The sequence below is a fragment of the Ceratotherium simum genome, chromosome 2 (assembly GCF_057802395.1).
Source record: "Ceratotherium simum simum isolate JZ-2026a chromosome 2, ASM5780239v1, whole genome shotgun sequence".
NCBI lineage: Eukaryota > Metazoa > Chordata > Mammalia > Perissodactyla > Rhinocerotidae > Ceratotherium > Ceratotherium simum.
This window is the reverse complement of record NC_141901.1, coordinates 38,924,764-38,950,367: the sequence shown is the minus strand read 5'-3', so window position 1 is coordinate 38,950,367 and position 25,604 is coordinate 38,924,764. Positions and strand designations below refer to the sequence as shown.

The 25,604-nt window shown below is 41.8% G+C and overlaps 1 protein-coding gene across 1 annotated transcript; it reads right to left on the bottom strand.

Moving 5' to 3' along the window:
• Positions 1 to 2,114: 2,114 nt before the first annotated feature.
• Positions 2,115 to 25,347, bottom strand: FCRL4 (Fc receptor like 4). The gene is given in 14 exon segments (XM_087441261.1): positions 2,115 to 3,187; positions 3,189 to 3,226; positions 3,326 to 3,357; positions 7,491 to 7,559; positions 7,791 to 7,873; positions 8,739 to 8,766; positions 9,436 to 9,498; positions 9,922 to 10,035; positions 16,060 to 16,347; positions 17,187 to 17,471; positions 17,762 to 18,016; positions 19,112 to 19,366; positions 23,547 to 23,567; positions 25,293 to 25,347. Coding segments are annotated over 14 exon segments (1,746 nt in total). The 5' UTR covers positions 25,324 to 25,347; the 3' UTR covers positions 2,115 to 3,003.
• Positions 25,348 to 25,604: the final 257 nt, after the last annotated feature.

Below are 25,604 nucleotides of genomic sequence, written 5' to 3'. Positions count from 1 at the left end.
TGGACGCAGAGTATGAGACTATTTGTGTCTTATATGATTGCTCACAAAAGGCCTTGCTGTGGAGGAAGATCTCAATAATCCGAGGGACATGATAACCTGCCCTAGGTGAATGTCAGTCAGCCTCTTTCCCTAGCTACTCCCCTGACTGATTGCTCAAAGAGTTCATGTATGCAGTGGCATTGGTGGAAGACGCAGAGGGCTGTATGGACTCAGTTATATAAGCATCTGCTCACCAAGGCCAATCTGGCCACTCTTAATTGCCCAACCTGACAGACACAGAGGCCATACCTGAGTTTGATAAAGTGCCAGATCCTTGAGGGGCCAGCTTGCTATGTGGTAGTAGATTGTTCACATTGGATCCCTTCCATTTGGAGAGGGCAGTGATTTTCCGCAATGAAATAGACAATTCATTCACCCAACAGTATTTATTAAGCACCTACTGTGTGTCAGGCACAGTTCTAGATACTCAGGATATATCAGTGAACAAAAAAGACAAAGATTGCTGCCCTTAAGAAACTCACTTTCCGGGGCCAGCCCAGTGGTACAAGCGATTAAGTGCGCACACTCCGCTGTGGTGGCCCGGGGTTCGCCGGTTCGGATCTTGGGCGCCACCCACGCACCGCTTGGCGGGCCATGCTGTGGTGGCGTCCCATATAAAGTGGAGGAAGATGGACATGGAAGTTAGCCCAAGGCCAGTCTTCCTTAGCAAAAAAAGAGGAGGATTGGCAGATGTTAGCACAGGGCTGATCTCCTCACCAAAAAAAAAAAAAAAAAAAAAAGAAACTCACTTTCCAAGGGGCTGATGTACAACAAGCATAATAAATAAGTAAATGTTATAGTATGTTTTAAAGTAATAAGTACTATGGAGAAAAAAAAAGTGAAGCAGAGAAGGGAAATTGGAAGTGCTGAAGATGGGTGAAAGTAATTTCCAAATTTATGTGATTCAGGGTGGGCCTCAAGGCCTTGGCGAATATCTTGGAGGAAGAGCTTTCTAAGGAGAGGGAGTAGCCAATGCAAAGGCCTTAAGTGGGTGTTTGCCTGGTATGTGCAGAGTGCCTGCAGCTAAGCCACGAGGGGAAAAGTAGTAGGAGATGCGTCCAGAAAGGCGATAGGAGGAAAGATCAGGTGGAGCATTGCGGGCACTTAAAGACTCTGGCTCTTACTGTAAGGGAGATGAGAATTCATTGCAAGGTTTTGAGCACAGTGGCCCCAGTGCTGAGAATGGGCTGTAGGGAGGAAAGAGACAAAGAAGGAAGACATGAATCCATTACTGTAAATAAAATTGAGAGGTGCCTCGGACAAGGGTGGAAGCACTGGAGGTGATGAAATGAGGTGGTATTCCAGTTATAGCTATTTTAACGTTTTATTGTGAAAAATTAAAAACATACAAAAGCAGAGACTAGTATAAGCTCTCCTTCAGAATCCTGCAATGTACCCACCGCCCAGCTTCAGAAATGTGCACACAGGACCCATCCTGTTTCATCTTACCCCCATCTACTTCCTACCACCTCCCTTTATTGGGTTATTTCAAGCAAAATCATATCATTTAATCTACAAATACTTCAGTATGAATTCTAAAATATGTAAATTCCTTTTTTGGTAAAAACTTAACCACAAAACTATCACATATCCAAAACACACAATAATTTCTTAATACTAGCGTACAATTTTCCCTTTGTATTTCATAAGTGATTGCTTGATTTGTTTGAGTCAGGATTCAGACAAGGCCCACTCATTCCTTTTGCTTGATATGTCCGTCTCAAGTCTCATTTAATTTATCGGTCTTCGCTCTCTCTTTCATTTTTTTCTCTTCCTTTTTTTGTCATTTATTTGTTGAAGAAACCAGGTCATTTGTCCTGTAGAATTTTTCCACAGTTTGAATTTTGCTGACTGCAGTCCCATGGTGTATTTAACATATTCCTTTGTCCCGTGTGTTTCCTGTAATTTGGTAGTTAGATCTAGAGATTTGATTGGATTCAGTTTTGATATCTTGGGCACGAATACTTTGTAGGTGGTATTGAATACTTCCACCAAGAGGTACGTAATGTTAGGCTGTCTGTTTTTTGATGTTAACTTAACCAGTAGGTGTAGCATGAAATATCCACACAAAATAGTGGTTTTCTATTTCTTTCATTCCTTCTTTATTTACTGGAAGAATTATTCTCACATCAACTATTTGGTAACTCAAAGATACAGTTCCTACAAGAAAGGTGGCTCTATATCCTTTGAGTAGGAAACAGTATTTAGAGACTACAACATGTGCAATTGATGTTCAGTGTTACTGGGTTGGTAATTATTTCTGAGTCTTTTCAGTGGACAGACCTAGGAAATAAATATCTTTTTTAAAAAGGCAGAGTTTGTCATCAGTTTAAACAGATACTTCCAATTCAAATTTGGGTTTGGAGGGTTGTTACTTAACTTCTTAATTTTATATTTGTGTTTCTTTTCTCTAATGTTAAAAATCTTTGTCTCTAATAATATTAACATAATTAGTTTTTGCTTTTGGAAGCTCAGCCTACAGCCTGCCTCTCCAACTCTTCTGACGATTTTGCAAAGTATATAATATCCTCTTTTAAATTTCTTTCTCTGTAAACCATTTGGAGTGGGTTCTTGCATCTACAACTGAATCCTGACAGTATAAACAGTGTAAGCAGGAGGGAAGGGGCTATGCACGGTCTGCAAAGTACCTGTGCAGCCACTCATAGTGAAACCAATTGATGCAGGTGATTCCCCAGTGGAAGAATTATTGTAGATGTATTAAACAGAGACCTGAGTCACTCACTCTATTCTATGTGCAAATCCCAATTCACCAAAGTTGACACTTCTGTTTTTCAACATCAGTCCTTCTCCCTCCTTATTCCTTTTCCCTAAATCAGACCCTTGGGAACACATTAGGCTAGGCTCAGAGCAGGTACACAGGGTCTTCCATAGCTAACTATGGATCCTGGTTATTTTAGAGAAGTCTTTCAGGAGCTATCCCATCAACACTTCAGAGTAGATGAATCAGGAGTCAGTGCACATGGGCAAGAAGAACTGGGAAGTTGGAACCAGCTGGTAACTCCAGAGACCTTGAGGGCTGCACTGAGCTACAGGCTTTGGATTAGGGACAAGCCACATGAGTAGGACGTTGTTGCAACTTTCCACGGCATCTTCATCATTAGAGCGGACCTTTCCAGTTGAATCACCTGTGCCGTGTCTTCACCTCCGAGTAGACAACGGAGGCATGCTGGGGTGGAAAGAAGATAGAAGAAGAACTGTGAAGAGAAAGGGAGTATGGGGCTATAGGTAGTAGAGGGAGAGAAAATAGACAGGAGATGAAACTCACCTTGTCCTCTAAAGATGTTCTGGAGGTCTTGGCTGTGGAGAGAAAGGGAACCACTGAATTACAGGCACCTGGATACACTGAGAACTCAGTCTTCTAGCTTATTGCCCAGAGGCTGGGAGCCATTGAGCCCTTTCCATTGACTGTCAGGTTTTCCTAACCCTGACCCCCAACATGCCCTACAAGGCTTGTGATTTTCTGTTTTATCACTTCTTAATCCAGCTCTCGCAAAGTTCTTTTCAAGCTCCATTGATCTGTAAAGTCTTCCCTCAATACCATGCCAAGAAATCTCACTCCCTTCCTTTACCAGATGTGAGACAATTTGTCTCTTAGTTTTAGTTCTTTCCTCTCTTAACTTATAGCACCTCCATCTCACCCCAAACCTCAAAGTTCACCCCTGATTGCTCAGCAAGTTCCAATGACAGCTCTTCATATGTATACCCTGTTTTTCTCACATTACATTAGCATATTCTAGTTCTTGATTTTATTGCCACAATTTCTTAGAGATGGAGCCACAGTGAGAAAAATGTTTAGCAGGCATGATTTGTCAGATACTATGTTAGAAATTAAGAGTCTCAGAGAAAAAGATAAAATCATCAGAAACACATAGTAATTTTGTGGAGAGATAGAGCCTGAAAAAAAGATACATCCTGGGACACTTGAGGTTTCTTTTTTTTACCATAATCCTACCATAGACCTTTTGGGGTTATAGATCTTTTTAATGGTATGATAGAACCTATATACTCTCTTCCCAGAAAAATAGTCATATGCACGGAACTTTGCATACAACCTCAGGGGCTTCATGCAAACCTTGAAGCACTGGTGAAGAAATCTTACTACAGATCATCAATACACAAAGTGCCTAAAATATAACTAGTCCACCAACAGAATGCTCAGCTATAATAATATTTTGACAAATATGTCAAATACAGAGTGTGAAGAACAGCAAATGATCAGGGTAACACTATAAGTTGCACCCAATTAACCCAAGCAAATTGTTGGCAGTTCTAATTCCACCATTCAAAAGGTCCTGATTAGTGGAGATGGCTGAGAATCAAAGTGACAGACAAAGCAGGTGATCAGATGATATATGTTGGCCAAATATAGTAATAGGCACTATAAACAGCAGATATAACAGCAAAACAGAAGACTTGGTCTTTTACTGGTTTTGTGACCTGGTCAAAGTCCTTAATCTCATTTGCAAAATAAGTTTAGGATCAGGTTACAATTGAAATTTCTACTAGGTACAAAGATACTGGGTATTTTTAAACTCCCAAGTGAGGTGCCATACGTAGAAATGGAAATATTTGTAATGGGAGAAAATATTTGCAAACCATATATTTGATAAGGGATTCACATCCAAAATCTATAAGGAACTCACACAACTCAATAGTCAAAATAATAATAATAATAACCCAATCAAAAAATGGGCAAAGAACCTGAACAGACATTTCTCCAAAGAGGACATACACATGGCCAACAGGTATTGAAAAGGTGCTCAACATCATTAATAATCAGGGAAATAAAAATCAAAACCACAATGAGATATCACCTCACACCTGTTAGGATGACTATTATCAAAAAAACAAAAGTGTTGGGGAAGATGTAGAGAAAAGGGAACACTTGTACACTGTTGGTGGGAATGTAAATTGGTACAGCCATTATGAAAAACTGTATGGCGGTTCCTTAAAAAATTAAATATAAAACTATCATATGATCCAGCAATCCCACTTCTGAGTATTTATCCAAAGTAATTGAAATCAGGATCTTGAAGAGATACCTGTACTCCCATGTTCATCACAGCAGTATTCACAATCGCCAAGATATGGAAACAACTTAAATGTCCACTGATGGATTAACAGATAAAGAAAATGTGATATACATATACAATGGAATATTATTCAGCCTTAAAAAAGAGGGAATTCCTACCATTTGTGACAACATGGATGGACCTGGAGGACATTATGCTAAGTAAAATGAGTCAGACACAGAAAGATAAATACTGTATGTTCTCACTTACATGTGGAATCTAAAATAGTCAAACTCATAGAAGCAGAGAGTAGAATGGTGATTTCCAGGGGCTGGGAGGAGGGGAGACTGAAGGTAATTGTCAAAGGGTACAAAGTTTTAGTTATGCAGGATGAATAAATTCTGGAGATCTATTATCAGCATAGTGCCTGTAGCTGACAATACTCTATTGTATACTTAAAACTTGCTAAGAAAGTAGATCTTAAGTGTTCTTACCACACATAATACCAACAACAACAACAATAATAATAATAATATAGAGGGTGGAAGGAAACTTTGGGAGATGATGCATATGTCTGTGGCCTGGATGGTGGTGATTGTTTCACTGGTATGTACTTATCCCCAAACTCATGAGTTGTATACATTAAATATGTACAATATTTTACATATCAAAAAAAAAAAAGAGTAGTGAACTCCCTATAATATGCTAGAATATGGATGAATTGCAAAACATTATGTTGTGAAAGAAGCCAGATAAAAACAGTATATTATATATGATTCCATTTATATGAAGTTATAGAAAAGCAAAACTATAGGGACAGAAAGCAGATCATTGGTTGCCAGGAGTGGGGCTGGGAGGAGATTAACTGCAAAGGGGCATGAATGGATTTTCGAAGTGTTGAAAATGTTCTACACCATGATTGTGGTGGTTGTTCTGTGATTGTATATATTTGTTAAAATTAATTGAACTGTACATTTAAAATTAGTGGATTATATGTATATTATACCTCAAAAAGCTGATTAAAACAATACATTTGAGTAGAATAGAAAATAGAGTGTATCACACTAAGTATTGTCTCATACAGCTTTTGTTTCAGTTATGTGTCAGTATTTGTGTGTGTGTGCGTGTGCACATTCACCCTGGCTAACAATACAATTTGCATTTCTTATGGTGGGTTACAATAAAATATTTGAAAGCCACCAATCTACAGGGTTGAGAGTTCTGACACACAGCTCGTTATTGGATCAGAAGAATGTTGCTGGATTAGCGCAGACCTGAAATGTCCAAGTGTTCCCAAGGACAGATGTGGTCCACGTGGGAGAGAGAACAAGCAGCAGTGTGGTCATTTTGGGTCCTGTCCAATGGGGTTTACAGCTACCAAGGGACTCCAGCAGCAGAAATCTGGATGCGATCAACTGGGAGTGAGGCCAGTGAAGGAGCTGCAAACAACTCTGGAATTAGAAGTGCATCAGCTGTGTCAAAGAAACTTCAGGAAGGAGGGATCCAGCAGGACACCTCAGAAGAGACCACGCCTGCACTTCACAAGGGAGAGTGCCCACATAAGCATCTGCCAGCCCAGAGAAGTGGAAACCAGCTTCCAAGATACTAATTGGAGTAAGTCCTTCCCCCAGCACCCTCCAGGCTAGTTAGGGGAGGCCAACCAAAGAAACAGAGAAGCCAACTCTGTCCTGTCCACCTTCTCATCCCTACCATCCATCAACATCCATTCTGAAATTTGCCTGAACTAAGGGAGGGGAAGTTTTGATTAACATCTTGAACTAGGTATCCTAGCTACTAAATTGAGACTGTGACATAAAGTGTCCACCATTGTCTGTCACCTAACTGAATAGAGAATGTGTTGAAAAGCCTTTGGCTGCCAGAATTTTCATCCTGAGTGCCTGGGAAGATGTCCCACAAAATAAAGTTTAAAAAGACACTAGGAGACGGAAAATTTTTGTAATTAAATCATAAACCTTGCTTGTTCGGTATATTGGTTACACAGGGTTGTTATATGGATTAACCAAACATATACATGTGTGTGTATATATATATGTGTGTGTGTGTGTGCTACATATATATGTACATTTATATATATAAATGTTCTCACCACATAGTAGGTGCTTTGTAAACATTCATTCATTACTTAAGGGCAACCCTCATACACACACCTTCATGATCACAATGTCTATCAGAAGGATGTTTAATTTTGTTTTGATCTTCAGAAAAAATACGTTATGTATTTTTTAGTGTCTATCTTCTCTCTTCAGAGTCTAAGCACCACACTGTAGGGATTTTTATCTGCCTTATTCACTAATTGACTCCCTGTGCTTACAACAGTACCCAGCACATAGGAAGTGCTCAATAAAAATGTCTTGAATGAATGTAGTTTGCAGCCAAAATCTCTCCCCAGTGACTTACCTTCCCTTTCTTCTCCCAGCTGAATAAACTGGATCTCAGAATATACCAAGTCTCCCTCCTTGGTGTGCGCTGGAAATAAAAAACAACACTTTCTAGGCTGTCTCAGGCAGTGGTACGTGCTGCAGATGTTTTTCCTAAGCATCCTCTCCACTCTTCTTGGACATATGATGAAGCAACTGTTTATTGGGAATGTCTGGGTTTGGGACACCTTATGGAGACCAGGGGGCTTTGCCAGTCCTCAAAGCACATTATCTTTCCCCGGCTCAGGCCAGGAGCAGCTTCCTACTGGGGAATCCTTACCAGTGCCATACAATGGCTGCAGCTCCACTGGGGCAGGGCATGTGGGATGGAAGGGCCCTCTTGAGCCTGGGGTGGGAGGACTCCTGTGAGACACAGAAACACATGATCATCCCTGGAACATTATAATATGCACAAGATTGGAATAGCCATAGAGACAGGGGAATGGAGGGAAGTCAGCAGACACCAGGGGACTGGGAGCCCTGAATAATTTCACACCTTCAATAGGTCTATATAGAGTCAGGTTGTATTTTAAAAGAAACCCTGGGGCTGTGGTATGGGCAGTTTGCCTGGGAAAAAAGCCAGAGAGCCTCTGACATCACAGTAACAGTCATCTCATAGATAAAATGGCCACTCACAATTGGTTAAAAAACCTGACCTCATCAGCAGGAGGTAGTGTCTTCACATCATCCTGTCTGGACAATTCAAGAAGGAATTAGACATAGTCCATGCTCCAAGTCCCTGGCTACAACCTAAGACTGAGACACTGATACAGACAGAAGCAGAGGACCGTACTTTCCAAACCAAAGTTAAAGACACAAAATCTGACAAATATATGTGCACATGTGGAGCAAAAAGAAGATTATTAGAAAATGTGACTTCCCTGGAAAATCTAGAACAGATAGTCATTTTACACATAGTTATAGTAATACATTGTTTAATTATAGGACTATTTGCACCAGAAATAAATAAACTAGAAAATCTATAACCTTTGATATCATCATTTTAGATAAATGGATAAATTTCAGATAAGAAACTGATCTAAATACATCCAAAATCTATAATACAAACTACTAGAAGGTTTATGCAAGCTGTGATTTTGGCTGTTTCAATGAATGTGAAAACGGGAGCACCCAGCCTTAGAAACACAGAGAAATCACTTGACCTAATTTTGCAACCCCACAGTTCTGCGTATTTTATTCTTGGGAAACCAGAAAGCTGAGGCCTCACCTGGTTGTGTCTCTCAGAAAACCACCTCCTGCAAAATAAGCAAAGCCACATTTATGTCAGCAGAGGGAGCTCTTTCTCAAATACTACTTCACACACAGGAGCTGCCTAAGAGAGGTCACCAGAAAATTCAAACATGGACCCGGTCCCAAATTCTCCTGAAAATGATGTGAAAAAAAATGGAACAAAACATATAACTTGCTGGGAACAGGGCTACACATTCCTGGGTTAAATATGCAATTATTTGAGACTTGATTAAGATTTAAGTCTGTGTTGATACACCTCAGGAAATATTGAAAATAACCAAATTGTCTCTTGTAGAGTAGTGAGGGGCTGTAGGTGGACTTTGAGGAGCATCTGTGGTCATGCCCAGAGGAACCTCGGGCTCCGACTTGGGCTTGCTAAGGAGATTTGTGGTCAGAGGTCTTAAGCTCCCTACATTCAGCCCAGTGCAAGGCCCACAGAAGGTGCTCAGAAGGGTCTGGTGAGTTGAATTGAATTAAATTAAGAGACAGAATTGAAGGATGTGAGTGATTGTTCTAGAACCAAAAAAATTTCTGTGCCTGTCTTCCACACCAAGTTTTCTGGCATCTGAAACTAGCTTGACCTAGGCTAAGGCAACAAGACTTTGGAAGCATGTGGCAGGTGGTACCAGGGAGAAACCCTCTCCCCCAGGTAGGGGAGGAGCTGGCAGGCTGACCTGTGGAGAGCTGGGCCATTGAAACACAAGATAGTGGGTTCCGGCTTGGACTCGAAGAAGTCTCTGAGGAGGAAGAGGAAGAGAGATTAACCAGCTCCCATTCCCAGTCATTTCTTCACAGAGCCTTTTGGTTTATTTTGATGGTCCATTTACGGGGGATTTAGGATAGGCAGAAGTATCTAGTTGACCAGCCTGTATGAACCAAAGAAACTGCCCAAGGAAACTGTTAAAACTTTTTTGAAACTTTACGTTAAAAATTTTACTTCTTTCCTGCCTTTCACTTGGGGCTTAGTAAACCAAACTAGAAACGAGCAGTCCTCACCCACAGCATCTATTAAGAAAAGTGCCCTTTAAGGAAAGGGTGTGAGTATGTCTGTGAGTGTTGGGGTAGTGAGGTAGAGAATGGTGGCTTGGTGGTTACTGAGGCTGCAATAGCTGAGGTGTCTAAGGCAGGGACTCTAGCAAAGGGTAAGAGACACCACAAACCTGATTTCCTCTGGTGCCAGCAGTAAAACATCAGGGCCACAGCCAGGAGAAGAATGCTGAGCGACACCCCAGTGGCTCCCGCAGCAATAAGGCCAGTTCTATAACCCAGAGCACCTGAGGGGGAAGAGCCTGTATGAGACACAGAGGGAGAGATCTAGGGCCTAGAATTGCCTTGATGCCCTGAAACTTTTCCTCAGCTTCCCTGGGGTCCTGAGCCCTGGGACAGGGAGGAATCTAATGGGCTAAGACTTATGAGGCCCCTCAGGGCTAGGCCGGGGCTGGTGTGGCACAGGATGCAGCCTTCCGCTTGTGGGGAGCTCAGCCCTGAGCCTGTATGTGACAGGAAGTGACTCACTATGAAGTGGTAGAGGGCAAGAGTTAAGAGTCTGAGTGGATTGCGGCAAAGGGGAGAAAGGCAGCCAGCTCTTTCCACTGACATATACTACAAAGCTAGAATAATCAACACAAATTGATATTGGCATAAAAACAGATACATAGACAATTGGAACAGAATCGAGAGCCCAGAAATAAACCCATGCATATATTTGACAAGGGAGCAGAGAATACTCAGTGGAGAAAACATAGTCTCTTAATAGAAAGGGAGTAGCTGGGAAAACCAGATATTCACATGCAAAAGAATAAAACTGGACTTCCACAAAAATTAACTCAAAATATATTAAATGTAAGACCTGAAACCATAAAACTCCTAGCAGGAAGTATAAGGGAAATATCTCTTTGACACTGGTCTCAGCAATGACTTTTTTGATATGACACCATAAGCACAAACAACAAAAGTGAAAATCAACAAATGGGACTATATCAAACTAAAAGCCTTCTGCACAGCAAAGGAAACCATCAACAAAATGAAAAGGTAACCTACAGAATGGGAGAAAAATACCTGCAAATCATATATCTGATAAAGGGTTAATATCTAATAATATTAGAATTATTAGATATCAGAATTAGAATAGGAACTCATACAACTCAGTAGCAAAAAAAAAAAAAAAAAAAAAAACCCGAATAACCCAATTTAAAAATGGGTGAAGGACCTGAAAAGACTTTTTTCAAAAGAAGACATATGAATGGCCAATAGCTACATGAAGATGTGCTCAACACCACTAATCATCAGGGAAATGCAGATCAAAACCACAGTGAGATATCACCTCAGATCTGTTAGAACATCTGTTACCAAGAAAACAAGAGATAACAAGTGTTGGTGAGGATGTGGAGAAAAGGGAACCTTGTGTACTGTTGGTGAGAATGTAAATTGGTGCAGCCACTAGTGAAAACAGTATAGAGGTTCCTCAAAAAATTAAAATAGAACTATTATGTGATCCGGCAATCTCTCTTCCTGGTACATATCCTAAGGAAATGAAATTACTAACTCAAAGAGACATCTGCATTCTCACATTCACTGAAGCATTATTTAAAATAACTAGACGTGGACACCCTAAGTGTCCATCCGTGGATGAATGGATAAAGAAAATGTGATATACATATATATATATACACACACACGTATATATATGTACACACACACACACGTGTAGAATGGAATATTATTCAGCCATTAAAAAGAAGGAAAACCTGCTATTTGCGACAACATGGATGGACCTTGAGAGCTTTATGCTAAGTGAAATAAGTCAGACAGAGAAAGCCAAATACCGTATGGTCTCACTTATACGTGGAATCTAAAAAAAAGCAAACTCATAGAGAACAAATTTGTGGTTGCCAGGGCAGGGGTTGGAGGAGGGGGGAAATGTATAAAGGTGGTCAAAGGGTACAAACTTCCAGTTATAAGATGAATAAATTCTGGAGTTTAATGTACGCATGGTGATTATAGTTAAGAATATTGTATCATATATTTGAAAGTTGCTAAGATAGATTTTAAAAGTTCTTACCACACACACACACACACAAAATTGTAACTATGAGGTGATGGATACGTTAACTAACTCTATTGTGGTAATCGTTTCACAATATATACATATAGCAAATCATCACATTGTACACGCTAAAGTAACACAATGTTGTATGTCAATTATATCTCAATAAAGGTGGGAAAAAAAAATGAATGACGTGGAGTCTAGAATTAGACCATTGGGTTAGAATCCTGGCTCCTCCACTTACTAGTTGTGTGGCCAGGGAAAATTATTTAAGCCCCCCATGCCTCAGCTTTCTTATCCGTAAAATGGGAATAAGTAACTATAGTAGCGCTGTTTTTGATGGATTAAATGAGTTAATATATGTAAAGTGCTTTGAACAGTTCCTGACACGTGACAAGTGCTATGTCTATGTAAGTATTAACTCTTATTTGGTTGCCCTCATACTATGCCCTAGGCCCTCAGGAACCTCATGCTGCCCTCTGATCAGCTTAGGGGACCTGCCCACAAGTTAGGTCTGCTCCCACACAGCACCACCCCAGCCAACTTCAGCCCAGTCTATGGACTGAACTGCTTCCCTGCAAAATTCATACATGGAAGCAGCCCTAACTCCCAGTGTGAGTTTTGGAGATGGGGCCTTTGGGAGGTAATCAGGTTTAGATGAGGTCATGAGAGTGCGTCCTCATGATGGACTTAGTGTCTTTAGCAGAAGAGAGACCAGAGATCTCTCTCTCTCTTCCCCTTCTCTGCCATGTGAGGACATAGCCAGAAGACAGCTGTCTGCAAGCCAGGAAGAGAGCTCTCACCAGAGCCTGACCTTGCCAGCACCCTGATCTCAGACTTCTAGCCTCTAGAACTGTGAGAAATAAATTTCTGTTGTTAAAGCCACCATGTGGATGGTATTTTCTTACAGCAGCATGAGCTAAGAGAGCCCACATTAGCCTAGTACTCCAGGCTAATTCAGAGTTTCTCTCCTGCTAGAAATTCTGTCACTTCTAAGCACAGAGATTTTGCATACAGTCCATGAATAAAAAAGATTTAGGGAGAAATTTCTGCTTCGTCATATATCAACTGAATCCTTGACATCTGCTTAATCCCTGAGATCATCTGTTTCCTTAACAGACAATGACATCTGCCTTGCAAGGTAGTTGTGAGAGTAAAGTGAAATTACATGTATGAGGTGACCAGTTCACTGACTGAATCAAAAGAGGCTAATTCATTTTGATGACCTTAACCTCCAAAAGGAAGATGAGTAATTTCACACTTGGATGTGAATGACCAACAAATTCACCATTACCCTCTTCAGGGATTGCAAACTTGGGGCTCCCCAAAGTAAACTTCTCAGTATAAGAGCCTTCCTGGAGAAGCAGCACTCCTCCCTTCAGTGTCACTCTGGATTTTAGGGCATTCAAAAGTCTTCAGGGGGCGCCCTTTGGCCGTTTTCAGCTCTGCTATCTTCTTCCCCTCCCCAGCTGATTCTTGGAATGCCATTAAGATAACACCCTGCTCAATCTCTACCCTTCTCTGCTGGGAATCACACCCAATGTTGCTGCTCACTAAGAAATTTCAAGAGTGACATACAGACCCTCCTGTGGCATCGTTTGTGGAAAGATATGTCAGTCCCCTGGCCTGCGAGGACCCTGCTTGATTATAAGACTTGCCTCCAGGGAGTTGAAGGGAAAATTGCACAGCAGCTGGGCCATTAGCATAGCAGGCCCTTCCCAGAGCCGCTAACCACACTGTTTAGGTTCACAGCTCTGTCAGGGCTGACCACTGACATAAACAGCACAGTTCTCTGCTTATTTAGTGTGGTTGATGATGAGTACTTGATTACGTGGTACTTCTTTGGAGAACTTTGACAATACTCTCTGTCTCTCTGAGCTAAATGATTGCATTGAGGTTCAAATCTGGGCTGCTAGCTATAAACTTTGTGACTTTAAGCAAATTACCAAACCTTTCTGAGCTTCACATTCTTTTTCTGCAAAATAGAGATAATATCTTTATCTTCTAGGATTGTTAATATGATCAACAAAAACGATGTATATAAAATTCATTCATTCAACAAATATTTATTGAATATATAATATGAGCTAAGCACTAGTCCAAGCACTTGGGATACAATAGTAGTCAAAATAAAGCCCTATCTTCCTGAGGCTCATATGGGAGGGCTGGGAACAAACAGCAAACAAAGACTATGTGGCATGGCGATTGGTGGTACGTGCTGTGAGGAAGAATCAAGCAGGACCTGGAGAGGGAGCACCTTGGTGAAGAGCTGCTATGTTATATAGGGTGGTTGGGGAAGGTCTCAGTGAAAAGGTGAGTAAAGTTCTGGAGGAAGTGAGATGGTGAGCATGAGGACATCAGAGAAGAGCAGTGCAAAGGCCCCAAGGTGGGAGTGCGACTGGAATGTTTGAGGAAGAGAAAGGAGGCCATGGTGGCTAGAGTGGCAAAGGTGAGGGAAGAGTGGAGGAGATAGGTCAGAGTAGTAGGAGGTCAGATCATCAGGACCTGGTGGGCCACTGAGAAGATGTTGGCTCTCACTCTCAAGGAGATAGGAAACCAGGGGAAGGTATTGAGCAGAAGAGTAACAGGATCTGACTTATGATTTAGAGAGTTGCTTCTGATGCTGTGTTGAGAATAGATTGTGGGGAGCAATGAGTGAAGCAGAAGATCAGTTAGGGTGTTATTGCAATAATTCAGGCAGGGAATGCTTGCAGTTTGGATCAGGTGGTGGCAGTGGAGGTGGTGGAAATTAGTCAGATTCTGGCTATATTTTGAAAGTAGAGCCATTAGCACTTGCAAGTAGATTAGATATGGAGGATGAAATAAAAAGAAGAGTCTAGAATGATGCTCAATTTTTTGGCCTGAGTAACTAGGAGAATGGAGTTTAACATTTACCAAGGGGAGGCTCCAAGCAGGAGTAGATTTTGGGTGAAAATCAACAGTTTGGTTTTCGATGAATTAAGTTTGAGTTACCCAATTAGCCATTCCTGCAGAGTAGTTGATTTAGGTACTTGGATATATGGGTTTTGAGTTCAGACTAGAGGTCTAGGCTATAGATTGAGTTTGGGAATCATAAGCATATAGAAATCATAAGTACATTTAAATACTGTGTAAGATGATCTAAAGAGTGGGCACAGATAGAGAGAAGTCTGAGGACAGAGCCCTGGGAGTCCCCAAAATTTAAAGGTTGAAAATATGATGAGGATCCAGTAAATAAAACCTCAAAGGAGTGTCTGATGAATATGTAGAGAACTGAGAGAGAATTGTGTCTGAGAAGTCAAGGAGGAAAGTGTTTCAAGGAGGGAAGTATCAATTGTGTCAAAAGCTGGTGATAGGTCAAGTAAAACAGAAACTGAGAGTTGCCCATTGATTTGAGCAACATGGAGGTCACAAGTGATCTTCACAAGAGTTATTTTGGTGGAATGAAGCAAGCCTGATCGTGATGGGTTTGAGAGAAAGGAGAAGTAAAGAGAATGAGAAGAGCTAACTCTTTTGAGGAATTTTACTGTAAAAAAAAAAAAAAAGGCAAGGAAATCTAGCTTTCTAGTAGCTCCTCAATAAAAGCTAGCTTTATAGGTTAGCCAAGGATGCAATCTGAGATAGATGAGGAATTTCAGTTAGTAGAAACCATTTCCTTAGTGCCAAGGAAGCTGAATGGGAACCTGACTTGCCCTGTGTCCCTTGGGGACAGAGGAAGAGAAAGACATAAGCTTGAACTGTGGGATCCCAAAGGAAGGCTTATCTCCTCAGTGGATATAACTTGCTCTGTATCTGCTCTCTTGTGGGTTTCCTGACCTGCATACAATTTGGGTACTGAGATTCTCTCAGGCCTACAGTAATGGAGTAAAGGAATGCCCTGTGACTTTGGTTCTATCATACTTGAGGAGACTGGTTTGATGTGCTGTGGATGATTTACTGAAAGGAGAGTATAGTTGACACTTAGGATGATAGAACTGTACTCTACCCTAAAACACCGTTAATGAGTTAAGGCTGCTCTTTGAGATCAACACACAATGGATCAGAGTACAGGCACAAAATCATCTCCAAGGTGCACAATGGCTCCTGACCAACATTACCTCGTTGTAGGACCTCATCATAACCTGGATTATTAATATTCTAATGGAAGAAATTGTCTGTGGCAATAGAAGACGGCAAAATACAAAAAGAAGAATCACAAAGATAGGGTTGGCAATGCCCACCCCTAATTTGAGAAAGTTGAGAATAAATAAGGTAAATGGAGGTTAAAACTTACTTCTCACAGTGATGTTCACTACCTCACTCTGGATGAGGCCATAGCCATTGTCAGCTGTACAGTAGTATTCCCCGGCATGGCTCTCCCTGATAACAGATATCTCCAGCTTTGCCTTCTGAGAACGCTGACTTTTCCTCCCCAGACTCTGCTTTGTGTCTTCTCTGTGCCAGGAGAACATGGTGTCCCCTGTGCCTTCAGCCACGGAGCAGACAAGGACCAGCGTCTCCCCTTCAACCACCTGCCCCTCCTGGGGCTGGGTCTCCAAAAGCACTCCAGACACAGGGATTCCTGTGTGCAAACAAGATGACACGTGAGGGCCTGGTGTGGGGAGGGCAGGGCTGGGATGTTGGACAGGGTCACTTTTTATGTGACTTTAAGATATACTCTTTAGCAGTTGTTAGCATTGTAGCTCACAGACTGTGGATTTTGGACCTAGAACATCACTAAATTTAAGTTCTCCATCCTAACACACAAGGCTCCAGGAGAAAAAAATTGGCTAACTCTGGAGAAGCATTTGGGTTTTGTTTGATGTCCTAGCTGGAGGTCTGGATTGTTTTGAGGCATAGGTAACAGCAGTAGTGGCCATCACGGCACTGGGCTGGACCACACCCATTTCCAGAAGTCCTGCTTTGGTACTTAAGACAAGTTGATACTCATCGTATTTATCTTTGTGTGTATGCATGTATGTCCTTCTCTTCTGCTTTACACATCACAGGCACTCACGTTACTACTTGTTGCTACTGATTAGGAAGAGGTAGATGCTTATCTCCTAAATAGTTTTCCCCAAGATCTGACATTCTAAAATCTGTCAACTCAGTAGCAGGACACCTTGTTTTCTTGTTTTTGTTTTATTTTCCCCAACTCTTGTATCTAACTCCATGGATCATCTCCATCATTTCGAGGTGATAGAGTTTCAAAGGAAGACTGAGTTTTTACAGAAATGGAAGTGGAAATGAAATCCTATATTTCTTTTATTATAGCACTTCACTTCTTAGTCTAAGCCAGGTGCCTCCATCAGGATGAGAAATCCATCTGTATTGGGTAGTCCCTACCCCCATAGGGCAAGAAGGAGCAGTCAGGGAAAATGCCACAGCCCCAGCCAGCCCACCTGGCTCTCCAACACTCACTCTGCACTCGGATCTGTAGCGGGAGGCTTTGTTTGCGGACGCTGCGGGTCACCGTTTCAGTACCACACCAGTATGATCCTGAGTCTTCTTTCCAGATGGTTGTGATCTGGAGTTCTGGGGATGTGCTCCAGTCTGACAGGACGACCCCGTTATCTCTGAAGAAGACGTAGTGAAGCCGAGTGTCGGACCGCTCTAGAGGAAGCTGTGTTTCACAGCTCAAGTTCACAGAATTTCCCTCTGTTGGCTGGGGGGCTGTGACTTGCAGCTTTGGACGTGGAAATAGTTCTAGAGAGAAGAGGAGAATCAAGTTCTCAGCAGGAGGGTATTTAGAACCCTGGGAGAGGCAGGCTTGGATTCTCAGTCCTACGAAACTTCAGACACATAGCAAGATAAACTTATTGACTCTTCTATCACATTTTATTTAAGTCCAATTACTCCACTGTCTCTGCCTCCTGGAGGACTTAGCCTTCTCATTTATCCAGAGTTTTTTTATCAACACACAAATCCCCTCCTGTCATACCCAATTTCCCCACACTGACATTACTAAGCAAATCTATATGAAATGAAGGGTTTACCTTGAATTTTAATAAGTTTGTAACTTGATCTAAGTATATAATTTTTGTCCATAGATCCAATGCATTGGTAATAGCCACTGTTATTTGAACTTGCTTGTGGTATCAAAAGATCCAAGGTTTTATTAGAATGAGAGATAACTTTTCCTTTGTAAGTGTATTTCACAGCAATCAGTTTCTCTTTCCCCTTTCTCCGGCATCTCAGAACCAACGCGTCACCTTCAAACACAGAATGTGGGGCCTGAAGGATGAGGAGGTCTGGAAACCACACAGAGACAAGATATGTCATTCAGGGCACTCCTCTTTCCTTTGTGTATCTTGAGTTACAAAGGCTTTGTTGTTTTCTTCTTTATTTCTTCCACAGGATTTAGTCTCCTGACCCAAGCTCACCTCTTTCCTTCCAAATCAGTGACATGCTTCAGATACACTTCCTAAATAAATCCCAAGCACATTTATTTAATCATTCAAGGACCAATTAAAAATATAAGGATTCTAATATGGAGAGAAAAAGCTGAGAGGAGGTGTGATCAAAATCCCTGACGTCATTGAATACGGCAAAGATCAACACCAACTTGCTCATCAAAACTCAGAGCAGGAGTCATCCAAGAGGTTGCTTTTGGAGAAATATCCTGGGAAGCATCACAGTGCATCAGAATCTGCTATGTAGCAGGCTTATTATCACAGCCACAAATCCAGGGTCGAGGGACAGTGAATGTGGTCCACTATGGACATTCTCTTGCTCTTCAGATTCTAATTAGACATTAGTTCTATCCTTTCTCTCTTAGATGACTGCAGTGAATGCCTACTCCTATAGAGCAGAGCCTGTGTAGCAATCCAAACCATTACCTCTACAGCAGGCAAAACTGGACAGAAAGGGAAATGAGTGTCAGTTAGAGAGAAAAGTAGGAGTAGAGAAGGGACAGATACTAGGACAGGTGGGGACACAAGGCCTGAGGCTGGAGGTTTCCCACCTCTGAACTCTTGTTTTATGGGACTTTTCACTTTCTGCTTTGTGCTCAGTACATTCACGTATGTGTAACTTCTCCTGTAGGAGGCTATAAAGTCCTTGAGGGCATGATCTAAGACAGTTTCATTTTTGAATCCCCTACAACCAACTTCTTTCCTTAACTATGTAAATGTGTAAGAATGTCTGTTGATTAAATTAATTTTAAACTCTAATAGCAATAGTAGCTAGGAAAACACTTATAGACCATGAGGTAGAATGTGAAATTGAAGGTAGCTGAGGTCAAGTGTTAGGGTGGAATGAAGGACCTCAGTTCTTGGAAACTCCAGGGAGCTAAGATGTACCGAGATCATTTCTAAAAGTTTTAACTAATTCACCTTCTTTCTCACCTGAAGAAAAGAGCAAGTGCACAGGGTCACTTGGCAGTGAGCCCTGGGCCTGGCATTTGTAGTCTCCAGAAAAATGGACCTGAAGGGTGTTGCCTGGGGTTTTGATTTGTATTTCTCTTCCAGAGTACCGCCGGTACCATTTTATTTTCCCTGGTGCCTTGAGGTGAAATCCATTGCAAGTCAGATTCACCGTCTGTCCTCTGAAGAAGGTGGTCCATGGAGGATTGAGGGAAATCGTGGGTTTGGGTGCAGTTGCTGAGGAGAAGAGAAATGAGTCTGAGATGGAGGTGCCTGTAGCCCCCACCACAGTGGTTTGTGTGGGACAGACAGGTGGACTTGGCTTTGGAGAATCCCTAAAAAGCCTCCTGGGAGGGCTACTGTTTCCACAGGTTGCAAGTTCTCCACCTGTGCCCACCTTACCCAGCGGTGCAGGGGCTGCTCCGTGGTCTACAGAAGCAGATTGGCCTTTCAGAGGGCAACCCCAGCAGGACCGACTCACCAGGAAAGATCAGTGATGGGAGGCCCACAACCCCCTTACCTTTTCTGATGGACCAGGTCCTCAAGTAGACTCCTCCTGGACTCCCTCCTGCCCGGGCTCGAGATGTTACAGACACTTCTCTAAGATGAGCAGTTATGTGGCATGGGCATGTGGTGGGGTGGGAGATGTGATGGAGGAAGTGTAGGAATTTTGGGGTCAATTATGCAATTATAGAAAAGGGTCTAAGCTGTATTTTTACCAACAAGAAGTAGGTAAGGGAGAGGCGAGCAGGCTGTTGTCCAAAGTGAGAATTATATTTGAATAGCTACAAAGAGCATGAGTGTGGGAGGAGCTAGGTGCTCCTATCCCCCTAAACCTCGAACATACTCTTGCATGACAGTAAAATATGGGCCCTGCATGAAATCAGGCTTTAAGATCTTTGAAACACTGATGGACAGAAGCTGGAGAATGTAAAAGTAAATACAAATTAAAACTTCGATGTTTAATTCTCCTTGTTGCAAATAAGGGAAAAGGTTTCTCAGTCTTTCCCTTTTCTTTCAGAATTTCTCTCAAATGTATATAAATCTTTATAGTGGCTCAATAAGCCCCTTGCTAGTCTCACAACTCTGGAGTGTCTTTCTCAAGAGGATCTGTCTTTTCAAAATGGAGACATCTAGGAGGATAGCTCCCTGTCTCCCAATTCCTGTGGGAGGATAAGAGCCTAAGTTTGGAGGGCATCTTGCTCCAATATGCAAAACGATCTCCAGTCCTAAAGATATGAAAGGTTTACTCCTCCTCTGGATGACAGCCAATTAGCTAACACGGTGGTCTCCCTGATTATCATGATAAAGATAGGATGAACTATGTGTGACAAAAGGTGCAGTGTCAAGACCTCTTAATTGAGAGCTAGTTTAGTCTTGAAAACATGTATGTAACAGGTCGTATCTGAATGGCTATATAAGAATGCGAGATTTGTCTCTGTCTTTGCAACATCTTAGTGGATTATCTGTGATGCACATCACAGTCTGGTTTAATGCTTATTTAAGAATAAAAGTATACTTTGTTTAATCTTTTGTGGAGAAGATTTCTGGATTGGGAGAAGATTTTGTTTTGAATTATATTTCCCCAACAAGAAACTGTTACTGAGGCTCTTTCTTATCTATAAGATATAAGACTATATCTATGTCAGTGCTTATTTTCTGAGGTTTGTAGTTGTGAGGGCTAGTAACTGAAGGCGTCCGGAATATACCACTGTGGCATGAAAATTATTTTGAGCTCATGGCGTTTGAAAATAGATTTTATATATGTTTTTTTTTTCATTCTGAACACCCTTATCTATCTAAAAGCATCACGAAAGAACTCAATTGTCATAAATCGCCTCCCCAGGAGCAACTAGGAAAGACTGATTCTTATCACGAGAGACTGGAAGTGCAGCACACCTGAACAGATATTGTCACAAAACTGTCATAGCTCTCATCTGCTCTCTCATAGCCTTTCTGTCTTTCCTAAAAGTCATTTGTTCTCCCCTAAGTGCCCTTCTCCCTTTCCCCTTTCCCTATTCAGATGGCATATAAGCCCCAAATTCCAACCGCCTCCTTGCCTCATCTTTTCTGTGTTCTCCTGCAAGTAGTGAATAAAAATATCTTTTCTCTGGCTAGTCTGTCTTTGTCAGTTTAATTTGCAGGCCCCCATTATAAAACATAAGAGGATAGAGGAAAAACTTTCCTTCCCTGAGTAATTACCACACAAAGTAATTACAAGTCAATTTACACATGATAGGAAACATCTACTCAAGCATCCTTTCCCTTTATTGCTACTACCCAGCCTGCTGAAAGATCAGTGCCTTGATAGGCTAATCTTTCACCAGGTATACAAAGAAAATTTATTGCAAAGTGGTATTCCAGATTCTGCAAAGATGCAGTAATTCATGAAGTTGGTAAAAGTTATGTGGGACCACAGTTCTGATGGCTCACAAAGTCACTGACAAGAGTAGTAAAAAAGATCTGTTAACAATTGAAGAGGAGAAACCAATACTAGGGAAAATACTTGTTTGGCTTCTGAAAGTCAGTCCCAATGCCCTTCTCTCGAGCCTGTTGCCCACCAATGGGTTTGAAAAACTGAAGCACTAACTTTCCCAGACACATGTTCTGGATAAAGAGATGTCAGAGGAATAAGGCTAGGAGTGGACTAAGGGATAGGGATTCCGGGGGAAGGTTTTTCCTTTATGGTGGAAGGAGAGAAGCATACTGGGAAGCTCTTTTACAGTTTCACTTCTCCCCATCCCCCTCCCCCACTTCCTGCCTTGAACAGTCATGATGCCTGAAGCTGTGGCAGCGACCACATAGCAAAAAGAAAAAAAAAAAAAATCAATATTAGGTTCATGCTTTGTTCTACAAATTGCCTATGGTAACCTATATTCTGTGAAGTAGAAAATAAAACAAATGATTTCTAGTTGTATTGTTTTATTTTTCAAAAATAAAATCTCAATTTTGGGGGTACGCTATTTACTGTAAAATTTTAAGTGGAATCACTTTAAGTGTGTTTTTTTCCTTAGTACCTTTATACTGAGATCAATGTCTACATTTTGGGCTTACAAACAATTGCTTTTTTAAAGCTTGAGACTTTGAATATTCTTACCTTTTTCTGGAAAAACTACCCAAATAGGTGTTTTAGTTATACTCAAATGTAAAGGAAACACTCTCCCTCTGTTTAGAGGCAAAAACTGTCGAGTAACCTGAATGCTTGTTTTACACGAAGAAGCTAAAAGTTCTATTTGGTAATGTAAATTATTCTTATGTTTCTGCAGACTTTTTTTCTCTTTCTCTTTAGAGGTTGGTTCAGACTATCCTGTGTCCACAGTGGGTACGGGGTTGTTTCTCCTGAAGGGAATAGAAATCCCCACTGTCTCTGTTCCTGGGAAGCACCTGGGTTCGGGAGCATGGAGACTTGGCAGTAGGTCCTGTGCTGGAGGGAAGGGACTTCCTTTGGTGTAAGCAGCCAGATTCCTCACTGGTCCAGGTAAGCTGGCCCTGCTACATGCCAGTGGCCCTATGGCCAGGAGGAGACACATCTTGTTTGGGCCTCCCTGAAGCTGGGACGGAGTTAGTGGGTTCTGAAGTTAATCACATCTAGTAGCTGATGTAAAACACTCTCTATATCTTATTTTTCCATCCTCGAACCATTAGAAAAGTGTTGCCAAGTTACAATCTCTTCCCAGTTAGGCAGGGGTTTGTGGGAAATGGTCTGTGTCCACAGCACTAAAGGGGAGAACCGTAGATCCAGGAACTGCAGGGGACACTGTGCACCAAGGGGCTGTGGCTCCCGCTGGTGGGAGCTGACAGCAAGCAGCCCCCAGGATGGACTCCATGGACTTGAAGGAATCCACAGGGATTGCCAAAATACCTGGAGACAGCTTCTAGTAGAAAGCTGGACTTTCTGCTGACCAGTAGGATGGGGGCTCAAAGTCATCATGATTTGAGCTATTAACAGAAAAATATCTACCTCCTATGCTGAAGTTTGGGATAAATTGCTTACACATGGATAGGGCAGTGCTTTGTTGAGCTGGAGCTAGGAGATATGGAGAAGTAGTCAAGTTGTTTGTACCCCGGCCTCCCCCATGGAGGCATTGGCTTATTTCTCTCCTTCCCATCTCAGGATTCTATGCATTCTGTCAGGTTGGCTAGAATCCCACATCAGGTGGGGGCACCCCCTCTCCTTGAACTCCATGACATATATCCCAGGCCCCTCAAGTTCATCCAGCACAATGGCAGGTTTCGTCTGAGAGTGTAACTCCCAAACTCTTAAGGTCAGAATTACAAGGCAGAGTGATGTTTTCATGTGCCTGCAGTCCTCAGGAAAAGGATGCAGGGACAACAAGGCCTCTTCTTACAGTATTTGAGACACACAATGGTTATTAGGATCTAGAAACATAAGAGAGAAAAGAAAAGGCAGACTTACCAACTGGTCCACCGACTGGAGCTGCAAAAGTCAGGAGCCAGACATCAGCACAAGGCAAGGAGCCCCAAACCATTGCATCCTGAGAGCTCACCTGCCCGCACTCTTCTTCCAACAGAGAAGAGGAGAAACACGTCCAGTTCCACCCACCACAGAGAAGCAAGATAACGCCATGACCAAAAGCTCAGGCTGTTAACTCAGGCAGAAACAGGTTTGACTTTCAGCTGTATGATCCTGGACAAACTACATAAAACCGCCAAGGCTCAGTTCCCTCATCTGTAAAACGGGGCCCAAAAAGTGGCCTCATAGTTTTATTTTAATGAGTTAAGTTAGCAAGTCTTCAATTAACACTTGCTGTCAGTATTTTTTTATTATGACTGAAGCTGCTGCCAAGACTTGGCTTCACTATCTTCTTGCCCGGAATGTCATTCTCTTCCTTCAGTACCAAGCGAAGTCAAGTCACACCCATGCATTAAGGCCCAGATGAAATCCCACCTCATCCATGAAGCCTTCTCAGATGCCTCTAGGCTGTAACACCCTCATTCTTCTCTTGACTCAGAACACGACCATCACAGTTCATTTGGAACTCATAATTGGACATGCAGGATGGAGTTGTGGTTAAAAGCATAGTTCTAATGTTAGATTATGGGTCCGAGCTGTGACACTGTCACTGTACTACTGCATGAAACTTAAGACAAGAGACCATCTCTGTGCCTCAGTTTCCTTATCTGTAAAATAGGGTTCATAGCAATTCCATCTCACTGATTGTTAGAAGATTAGATAAATTAATACATGGAATATTCTTAGAAGAGTATCTGGTATAGTCAGGGCTCAGCAAGAATTAATTATTACCAGCAGGAATTAATTATTATCATCTACATTATCCTATGACCTATTGTGTAATATTTTTCTTGTACTGCCAAGTCAAATATTCTTGCATCTGTACTCAATTTCCTTATAGGGGAGTCAGCTCTTGAGGGCAGAGGCCATGTCCTCCATGTCCCTGAGTTCTCTGCAGTGCCCGCACTGCACCATGTCCAATATACCCAGTCATTCTCTATTTACTGAGTTCCCATGATGAGCCAGCCACACTAATAGCTCTTCCCATACTTAGAGTCTGGAGATACAGCTGAGAACAAGACAAACATGCTTAATAAAGATTTAGCGTGCAAATGACTGACAGGTCTTTATTTCCCCAGGTTGAGCTACTAGGAAATGAGAACCTCATTTGGACAAATATTGACAAATAGTACAGAAGCAGGGAAGATAAAAATCAAAGGGAAACCATCTTATTTCTTCTCTTCTCATGCTCTTTGCAAACATCAGAGCAGGTTTGATCTTAAACACAGAGAAGGAAATAACTATTCTCAGCAGAAGATCATTCTACATCAGCTCACAATTAGGACATGGTCCTTTCACAAGGGACGCAGTTCATCTTTTACCCTGGGTCTTCATGACCTGTATTTAGGGAGGTAACTGAATCTGGCTATAGTTTTTTTGCATGGAAAATAAGCCCACTTTTGGAATAGGAAGAATTTTCTGTAGGCAATTAAAAGCAAATGATGAAGACACTTCTGGAAATCAATTTTTTTTCTCATACCATTAAATCAATATCTTCCCCCTTTGCTCATTTTCTACTATTCTGAAATGGGAGTAAAATCCATTTGTTCAGCAGCCCAGAGGAGAGGCCTTTGCTCATGGAGAAGTTCAGGTTTCTCAGCAAGCAAAGGCTTTCACTCCATCACTTACCGAGAACCAGCAAGGACGCCCACAGTAGCATGGAAGACTGCTCTGAGAGCCCGAGGAGGAGCAGCTCTTAGAAGACAGGCTGGTTCCTACAGCTGGGGAGTGAACTCAGCAAGGTACTTCTCTGAGTATAGCTGGTCACGTTAATGAAGCGAAAAGAGGAAGTAGAGGGATCTTTCTTAAAATATCAAACAGCATGTTACGTAGCGTGAGAGAACCCCAATAATGAAAATCAATACTTAATAGAATTATTTAAGTACTGCTTTGACATCTTGATGTGAATAGCTTCTCAAGGCTTTGATCATCATTTGATCA